At 46.5% G+C, this 9,932-nt stretch overlaps 1 protein-coding gene and 1 long non-coding RNA gene across 2 annotated transcripts in view; one reads left to right on the top strand and one right to left on the bottom strand.

The window, feature by feature from the left end:
* Positions 1-152: 152 nt before the first annotated feature.
* LOC140612460 (uncharacterized) lies at positions 153-8,461 on the bottom strand. Its single transcript, XR_012013664.1, has 4 exons — positions 7,770-8,461; positions 7,505-7,579; positions 2,044-2,131; positions 153-284 (listed from the first exon to the last, which is right to left on the bottom strand). It is a non-coding gene; the product is annotated as an uncharacterized lncRNA (long non-coding RNA).
* Positions 8,462-9,409: 948 nt separating this feature from the next.
* The window catches only part of LNPEP (leucyl and cystinyl aminopeptidase), a 111,603-nt gene continuing 111,080 nt past the window's right edge, over positions 9,410-9,932 (top strand). The window contains exon 1 of the mRNA XM_072789668.1: positions 9,410-9,546. Coding sequence (XP_072645769.1) covers positions 9,528-9,546 — 19 coding nt within the window. The 5' untranslated portion in view covers positions 9,410-9,527. The remainder of the gene's footprint in view (positions 9,547-9,932) is intronic.

The following is a 9,932-nucleotide window of genomic DNA, read 5'->3' as shown; positions in this document are numbered from 1 at the left end:
TGAGCCACCCAGGTGTCCCCAATTTCCCACACTTCAAAGTTCATACCTCACCTCTGTTGAATTATGCCATCTTTCTTTTTCTTTCTTTCTTCTTTCTTTCTTTCTTTCTTTCTTTCTTTCTTTCTTTCTTTCTTTCTTTCTTTCTTTCTTTCCTTTCTTTCTTTCTTTCTTTCTTTCTTTCTTTCTTTCTTTCTTTCTTTCTTTCTTCTTTCTTCTTTTTCTTTCTTTCTTTCTATATGTCATTTCAGGTTCATGCTTCTGCAAGGAATCCACCTGACAGGTCTCTGCAGTCATCCAAACAACACTTGTTATAATTACAAACCCCATTTTAAAGTAGGCAGAGTAAATTGTCTATGAAAAGACTTAATGACTACAAAGGACATTATTTCCTGGTTTTAAAACCATATCCCTCCTTAAAAACTGTTCTCTAGTAAACTGAGTTTGGAAATTCTAACTCATTTCTAATTATTTTGAGTTCGAGTTGGGAAAAAGTTAGGTTTTACACTCTAAACACTCAAATACGGCAAGAGGCAGGGATGGGAGTTGGGGAACTTTTTCTGAAAGACAAATGAGTGTCTTTGCGGCCCAAGGCTATTAGTATCTACTTTTATTTTCTTTCTATTCATGCCTCTAGATGTAGGCCCAAAGACTAGCAGTAGGAATTTTAGAAGGATAAACAAGAGCTTTTTAAGCTGGTAAGAGGTAAACAGGTCTAGAGACTCAAGCTAATAAAGATCAAAGACAAGATCTGATCTGAATCAACTTGCACAATTCGTGTGAACCAGATAAAGCCCATAGGAGTCAGACCCTGTGTCCTGGGCAAGTTAATTCAACTCACACTCAAGGACTACATTAGGGTCACTTAAGCAATGGTGAATACGTTGTTGGTTAATGAGAGAAACTGTATAGCTTTTCAAGGTTTAATCTTATTCTAACTTGTGCCTTATCTATAGGCAACAGTTATGACACTCCTGATCAAAGCACTGTTTTGTTTTATTTTACTTTATTATTTTTTCAAAGCACTGTTTAAAAAACAATGTTCTGTATTCTAGAAAAACCATTACCTAGTAGAAAAAGCATTTTAGGGCAGCCCAGGTGGCTCAGCAGTTTAGCGCTGCTTTCAGCCCAGGGAGTGACCCTGGAGACCAGGGATCGAGTCCCACGTCGGGCTCCCTGCATGGAGCCTGCTTCTCCCTCTGCCTGTGTCTCTGCCTCTCTTTCTCTCTGTATCTCCCATGAATAAATAAAATAAAACCACTAAAAAAAAAAAAAAAGAAAGAAAAAGCATTTTATTCTCCTAATTTAGATAACTGTTTCTCTGGGCAGCCTAGCTGTTTGGATTTTAAGGCCAAGGGGAATATACTTATTATTTCCTTCATCTCACTGAGGACTTAGATAGAAATAACACCTGCAGTGTTGGACTTGCAAGTCTAGATCTAAAAAATGCTACCTAAAAAAAGGAAACCTCATAGCCTATTCTTCAAAATACATCTTCTCATTCAGTTGCCTCTTCTTCTAGAATTTCACCACTATAGATTCATTCCTTTGGGCTAATATAAGTTAAAGTATTCAATTGTAACTCATTAGTCATGCTTTAGTGTTACTTTTTAATTTTTTTAAAGATGAATACTTATTTCTTTATAGCTAGCTGAGAAAAGAGCCCTAAGGAGAGAGAGAAACCTGGAGCTGGGAGAGGGGATTGGGAATGGGTGGGTTCTGGGACAAGGGCAACACTCTAGAAAATACTGGTTTGGTGGGAGGCTCTGGAAGGCAGTGTCTGTCACTTACTCAAGTGTGTTATTTACAGATGGCATTTGATAAATATTTGTTGACTGTGGGAAGCAGCATCTAGAATTGAGGAAGGAAAATATAAAATGGGACCTAGCAGAACTCAGAGACCTCTACTTGTCAACTCTGCCCCAGACTGGTCCTGCTAGTACATATGTATACTTCCGTGTCATGTGTTGTGCATTATGCATGTATCCTGGGTGCTTGTCCGGACCGGCCCAACGTATTGCAAGCATCTTAAAAGCAAAACTGTACCTCCCGCTTTGTTTTTCTCAGTTCTCTTTGGTGTTCCGGGCACCGTGGGTATCCCACAATGTTTCTGACCGACAGTCTGTGCTGGCAGCTATCAGCCAAAGGGAGGAAGAAAGCATCTGAGTCATCCCGGAGTCAGCCAAGAATCACAGTCAAGTATAATTTTCTTCATAAATATTACAGTACCTTCTCATGCTCAAAAACAAACAAAAAACCCGAAGGACACATTTAATGGGAAGGAAATCTTAGGCTCTGGTTTAGCACAGCTGCTAGAAATAAAGGAGAAGGAAAACTGAAACAGAATCTTTAGGAGTGTAAATATCTCCCTAGAAAGAGCAGGTCAATCAAAAGTTCCAACTAGAGATAATTTCTAAAAATAACATGTATATCTTTTGACTTTTATAGAGGAAGGCCCATAATTGGTTTTCATAGCCTGAAGCAGGGCCCACTGTCCCTGATGCCTCCCTAGCCTGGGTAGGGCCCAACTGATTGCAGGGCTTAAATACCAGTATCAAGAACTCCGTTTTCTCAGGACATTATTATTTTAAATTATTGGGTTGGAATAAATCAGCATCATACAAATTTGTTTGCTCTCACATTATACTTTGCAAATCTAGACTTTTTTTTTTTTTTTTGCATGTAATATACATGGTACTAAAATGTCAGAGTTCACATCTAACGGTAATAGCAAATACAACCTTAGTGCTGATTTCGTGCCAGTCTCTGTTTAAAGCACCTTCGGTGTGTTATTTTATCTTATTCTTATAATAATCCTAAGAGGGTGGTAGTACTTGTCTCCTCAGTTTACAAAGGTGAAAATGAAGCCCAGGGAGATTAAGCAACTTGCTCCAGTCGCAGAGGCACAGGTTTTTAGGATACTCATAGAGTGTGCCAATCAACAGTCAATCTTAGAACATTTTTACCCAAACAAGGATCCCCCATACTATGAGCAGTCGCTTCCCTTCCTCCCTCCCTACAGTCTTAGGCAAACACTAATCTTTCTCTATCATTTTGCCTAGCCTGAACTTTCCATATAAATGGAATAATACAATGTATGGTTTTCTGTAACTGGCTTCTCTGATGAACACTTTTTGGCTATTATGAATAATGCTGCTATGAACATTCATGCACAAGTTTTTGTATAGATATAAATTTTCAATTATTTTGGCTATATAGCTAAGAGTGAAATTGCTGGATCATTTGTTAATTCTATGATAGTTTTTTGGGGAACTGCCAGACTATTTTCCAACACAACTGTACCATTTTATATTCCCACCAGCAGTGTATGAACATTCCAATTTGTCTAGATCTTCACCAACATTCATTATGTCTACCTTTTTGATTCTAGCCATCCTATGCCTGAGCCTAGCCATACTGCAAAGTGGCTTCTCACTGCAGTTTTGATTTGCATTTGCCTTATGGCTAATGATATGTACCATCTTTTCTTTTTATTTTTTTTTTAAGATTTTATTTATTTATTCATGAGAGACACAGAACTAGAGGCAGAGACACAGGCAGAGGGAGGAGAAGCAGGCTCCATGCAAGGAGTCCAATGCGGGACTCGATCCCGGAAATCTGGGATCAGGCCCTGAGCCAAAGGCAGATGCTCAACCGCTGAGCCACCCAGGTGTCCCTGTACCATCTTTTCATGTGTTTATTAAGTCAGGTGTATGTCTTCTTTGGAGAAATGTCTATTTGGATTTTTTGCTCTTTTTTAATTGATTTATTTGTCTTTTATTATTGAGTTGTAAGAGTTCTTTATATATTCTAGATATGTCTCTTGTGAGGTAGATGACTTGCAGATATTTTGTCTCATTCTGTGGGTTGTCTTTTCACTTCTTGATGCTATCCTTTGAGGTCAAATCTTTCTTGATACTTATCTTCAACTTTCTTTCTGTTAGAAGCTGTTACAATGAGTTGAATAGTGAAACCCCCCACCAAAGTTCACATGTTGAAGTCATAACACTCACGACCTCAGGATGGGACTTTATTGGAAATGAGGTCATTGCAGATGTAATTTGTTATGATGACATCATACCCTGATCTAACATGACTAGTTCCCTTATTAAAAGGGAAAATATGGACACAGGAGGGTACACAAGGAGAATGCCGTCTGAAGACTTGGAGTTATACTGCCATCAGCCAGGGAAGCCAGGATAGAGCCTGGAACATATCTTTCCCAGGAGCCTTCAGAGAGAACATGGCCCTGCTGACTCCTTGATCTTGGGCTTCTAGCCTCCAGAACCATGAGGGAATAAATTTCTGTTGTTTAGCCTACCAAATTGTGATACTTTTTTACAGGAGCCTTTGCAACCTAATATAAATGCTTAATTTATTTTTTTCATTTTAGCAGTTATTTCCAGATCAGAATTTGAAGTTTAATAATATACCATTTCCTGATTTGGAAGCCTAATGGCATTGACCAATTCCATGAAAAATTACATTAAATTTGGGCTCTATCTTTACTATTCTGTTGACAAGTACCTTAGGGTTTAAAGAAATTATTATCAAAACATTATTAAAATATTTTGGTGTTTATAACCTTCAGTGGACATTTAGGTGGCCTACTTGACATTTCAGTTGCTTAACCCCCACTTTTCCCTACTGAATAATAAAAATGATTTTACCCAGTCCCTCTTACTTCCTCCTGTGAAACAGGGAAGTGATCTTAAACTCAGTACTCCTAAACTCTGCTTTAAGAAACCACCCATAATAACACTGTTTTTATTTCCAGTGATTGGTTTAGAAATGTATAAAATTCAGTTTTGGCAACCCAGGAAGAATTCTTTTGGGGGGTTTTTGAGAAAAGTTTCCTTGCTCTTGAGAAAGAGACACCAAAGAAAAGGTTCCTTCTCTCTTGTCTGATGCAGCCCATGTCCTGTCCACAGGACGCTCAGTCTTTTGGAGAACTGCTCACAGAGCGGACAGAGTGAGAAGCTGGGTTCTTGGTGAGGTTGCGAGCTGTGACTAAAGACTGTCTTATCTCTGCACTTATGTGAGATGATAATTTTCCTTAATGTTTATGCTGATTTGATTCAGCATTTTGGTTTTTGTAGGCCAAAGCATCTAAACTAGTATATAACTGTTCCTTTCTAATAATCTTTCAGTTTACTTAGCTGAAACTTTTTGCTAATGTCTAAGCTCTATAAGAACTCTGTTGGATAATTATATTGCTTTCCTTAGTGCTCTAAATATTTATTAATTTGTGATAGCTTCAAACATCACTAATTGGTGCAGAGCATGTGTGCTGCAAATAGGTTACATTTAATGAGATATTGACTCCTCTGGTCCTTGGGTAGAGTCTGGAGTAGCTATAAATCTCATGGTAGTCATCTTTGTCCTGGAAGCAAGCAGCGCCCTCCATTTATTGAAGAGTGCTGAATAAATATCATTTTCCGATGTGTATACTGAATTAATATATCGTTTAGCTTAATTTCAAAATAATTAGAGAAGATATTTAATAATGTTAAACCTAAAGTTCACATAGAATATCAGTAAACTAAATTGGAATATCAATTAAATAATTAATGGAACAGTCTTCTAGTAGCCTGAAGTTGGCTATATTTCTCTTTACTACATATCCCTTTAATGTGTTATTGTCATTGGCCCTAAATTCCCTGTGGGAGTAGGGAAGGAATAGCAAACTCAAGAGCACTCGTTTAGAACACAGACCACCTGAATTCCAGTCTGTGTGTGCCACCGGACTGGGAGTAACTCCTCTAACCTCTCCAGAATTCAACTTATCCATTAACATGAGACTTGGATTAGTTGATCCATGGCAGACCAAGTGCTTTATTTTGATGGGAAAAACAAAAAAAGTTTCTTTATTCATTGTTTAGCAAATTTGCTGCTTATTTATAAATAAATGCTGTTAGTTACTCAGGGATCTTACATTTTTTTCCTTTGTTATGTTATTTATACTATATTTAGTCCTCTAATTTTTTGGTTTTCTAATGTTAAGTGGTAGACAGCAAGGATCTTGAAAATAATAGGTGGGTATAGCAGATAATGTCATACTACCTCCTCTGATAATGAATATTAACTTAATAATAATTTAAAGTATTATATCCTGGGCACCTGGGTGGCTCAGTTGGTTGGGCATCTGCCTTCAGCTTGGATCATAATGCCCCATCCTGGAATTGAGTCCAGGGTAGGGCTCCCTGCTTTGCGGGGAGCCTGCTTCTTCCTTCCCCTCTCCCTGACACTCCCCCTGCTTGTGCTCTCCCTCTGCCAAATAAATAAATAAAATCTTTAAAGTATTATATTCTTGGGCAGCCCAGGTGGCTCAGCGGTTTAGAGCCGCCTTCAGCCCAAGGCCTGATCCTGGAGACCTGGGATCAAGTCCCACGTCGGGGTCCCTGCATGGAGCCTGCTTCTCCCTCTGCCTCTCTCTCTCTCCCTCTCTCTCTCTCTACTGTGTCTCTCATGAATAAATAAATAAAATCTTTAAAAAAATAAAGTATTATATTCTTAAACTGAAGATGAAACTCTGTGTAGGAGAATAAGAGGAAGTTAAAGACTGAAACATAATCAGTAGCAAATTTATGAAATCCTGTTCCCTCAAAGAGTCTTCATGAAGTCAAACGTAAAATGGCATGCAAACAAAACCAAAATACCCACAAGGACATCCCAGAATAAAGCAAAACAGAATTTATTATTATTCTTTTGAAGGTAGGTGGGATTCTAAAACATTTTGGTTGCTTACTCATTTTACCTCCATTACAAAATCACAAGTCCTTAAATGTCCTTCGTGTGCGTGTGTGTGTGTGTGTGTGCGCGCACATGTACGAATGGGAGGAACAAGAGGCAAGAGGTTGGCAAAGAAGATAAAGAAGTTACTTATCTCTTTCTCAAAGAAATCTCAGAAAGACAGGATGACCCACCTATATTTGCTACTGCAATGGTGAAGCATTGTTACCACAAGTCTGGAAAACTGAAGTATTTAAAACAAAACACAAGATAACGTGTTTCACACCTAAAAGCATGATAGACTCTAGCTTACAGGTAAGGTGAGGTGAGGAGATTTAACACCGTAGAGTTTTAAATATCTCTGATCCTAAGTGCTTTGGCTGCAAAAATAACTTCAAAGGAACATGACATGACCTAAAGTATAGGGACGAGTCTCTTATCTGAGCAATAGAAAATGTGGAGTTCTTTTATCAAAAGCCATCCCTGCACGTTCTATATGATATCTGAACACACATGGCACCAACCTGGGGGTTCACTTCCTGTTCGGGGTTCTGAAGTGCCTGGGCCAGGAGGGGAGCCTAAGGGCTCTGGTTATTTAACACAGTGGGGAGAGAGCAGCTTTGAGGTATCATAGGATACAGACATCTTCTCTGGAATCATCACAAACACACTACTGTTTCTGGCAGAGTTTTTCAACACTGCAAACGAACTAGAATTCTCCATACCATTGTATCTGTTCACATACGTGTTCATAAATGATTTATTACATACTTACCTTGGGTTGGGATACAGCCCTTAAAAAGGCAATGACCCTGCCTTCATGGAACTTGCATTCTTGAGAGGCAGATCGCTAATAATGAAACAACAAACAGAAGCATTGGTTCAGAGAGTGATGAATGCCGTGAAGACTATAAAGCGGGGCCCAGTCTTTAGAGAGGAGACTGTGGCTATTTTCCACTGTGTGGTCAGGAAAGGCTGTCTGTAGAGGGGACATTGGAGCCGAGACCTAAAGGACGCGAAGATGCCGGCAAGCAAAGTACCAGGCAAAGGACTCCTCCTTGGGCAAGGACCGTGCAAGAGGACTGTGGCCAGGGCTGGGTAGAGCTTGCGGACTCCCAGGGACCGCGGGGAGGCCTCTGCGGCCCAGGCGTCGTTATAGCACGTGGACGTGAGGTTCCAGAGCTGGACCAGGAGTTTCGCGTTTCTGGTCCTGCCATTGGTATCCACCGGAGGTCCTAAAGCTGGACTGAAAAGTAGGTGGCTTAGTACAGTGGACATTTAAAAGTGCAGCATGGCACTCCGATTTCGCTTCTTTTGAGACCCAATTTCTAATTCTGCACGGGTCAAACGACACCCCAGCCCAAGCTGTTTGCAGTCGCCGCCGGATTGCTTGCACCCGGCGTCCCGTGCTGACAGCCTCGGAGGAGGAGTGTGACAGTTGGCAGGCGCAGGGAGGCTCGCCCGAGCCAAGTCGCTGCAGGGGCCGGGGCTGCGGGAGGGGAGGGGGAGGCGGCTGTGGCTGCGCTGGGGGCGGGGGGGCACGGCTTCCCCTGCGAGCCGGGCGGCGGCGCCCACTTGGACCCGGGGGTAAGGAGGCGGGCCCCCTACGAAGCCGGGGCTCCTGGGGCCCCCGGTTGTTCCATCCCGAGGGTTCGCCGGCTAACGCCTAGATTTGACATTGAAGACAATGCTGGCTCGGGGTCGGTGGCAGCGGCGCGAGCAGCCGAGGCGGGAGCGACTTAGGGCGTTTGCGCTTCTCCCCGCTTGCTCCGCCCGGCCGGGCCGCGAGCCCCTGCGGCTGCACCCACCCGCGCCCGGGCGCTGATTTAAAGCCCAGCTCCGCAGGCCTGCAGCTCAGACACTGCGGCGCCCGCACCGCCCGGCGAATCCAGCTCCGGGTTTTGGGGCCCGCCTGCGCGGAGAGGCGCGGCCACCCCCCCCCCCCGCGTGCTGACCCCCGGGCTCCGCGGGCTCCGCGCAGGTCCCCGCGCCGTCGCGTCTGTGTCCCGGCCGGCGACCGCGGGGCACCGCTCCGGGGAGGGGCGGGCGGCCCTCCCGACATGACCCGCAGCACCTGCTCCCTCGGGCCTCCTCGGCGGAGCGAGCCACCCGGAGCCCGTCTCCGCCGGGAAAGCGAAGCCTCGAAGTCTGGGCAGCGACCTTGGCCCGCGGGCGCCCGCCCCGCCTCCAGGTGCGGCCTCGGGGCGCCGCCCGGCCGTCGGGACAGCCGCGCGCTCTCTGCAGCCACCGCCCCGATTTAAGGCTCGGCGGGACAGTTCTCTCGGTCTTGTGCGCCTCTGTGTTTGCTTAGTGTCTGTCTCCGGGATGCCCCCCTCCCCGCACGGGGCAATGGTCGTTGTTTTTTTTGTGGGGGGCGCAGTGCCGAGCTCCCGGCGCCCAGGCCCCCGAGGCCGTCTCCTTGGCTGAGTGACTGACTACGGCCCCGGTCCTGCGGCCCCGCGGCGGCTGCGAGGCTCCCGGGGGCGGGGCTGCCGCAAGCCCCGCCCCCGTCAGGCCCCGCCCCCGTCAGGCCCCGCCCCCCGCCTGTCCCAGGCGCCGGCCCCCGGGGGCCGTGCGGTGTTTTCCCCTCCGGCCTCCCTCGCGCTCTCTCTGCGGCTGTTGCAAAAACCTGGAGCGGCGGAGCCTCAGAGCGGCGGAGCGGCGCCGCCCCTCGCGGCACCTCCCCGGCAGCCCTCGGCGGCCGCGCTGGGCATGCTCAGTCGGCAGCGCCGCTTCGGGGCTTGGAGGAGGAAGCCGGGGCGCCCGGGCGGCGAGGAGCGGCGGCGGCGGGCGGGGAGATGGATCCCTTTACTAACGGTGAGCGGGCGGCGGCGGGCGGCGGGCGGCGGGGCCGGGCGCCCCGGGGCGCGGAGGGCGGCTGGCCGCGGTGACACGCGGGGGCCGCGGCGGGGGCGGGGGCGGCGGGGGCGGCGGAGGCCCCCGGGCCCGGGGCTGGCTGCGGGTCGGGGCCGCCGGGCGCGGGCGCCGGGGCCGGGTGGGCGCGCCGCAAAGTTCGGGCGGCTTCCCGCGGCGGAGGGGAAAGTTGGCCTCCCGGGTTCGCCCCCGCGGAGGCGGCGCGCGCCGCGGCTCTAGGGCCGGGAGGGTCGGACCGCGGCCGCTGCCTGCAAACTTCTGCGGTGCAGGGAGCTGGGGTCCTTCGGCGGCGCCTGCTGCGGGGCGGGGTGGGGGGGACCCGCGCAGAG

The sequence above is a fragment of the Canis lupus genome, chromosome 2, assembly GCF_048164855.1.
Source record: "Canis lupus baileyi chromosome 2, mCanLup2.hap1, whole genome shotgun sequence".
Lineage (NCBI taxonomy): Eukaryota > Metazoa > Chordata > Mammalia > Carnivora > Canidae > Canis > Canis lupus.
The sequence above is the reverse complement of the archived record's forward strand: the minus strand, read 5'-3'. Positions and strand labels throughout refer to the sequence as shown.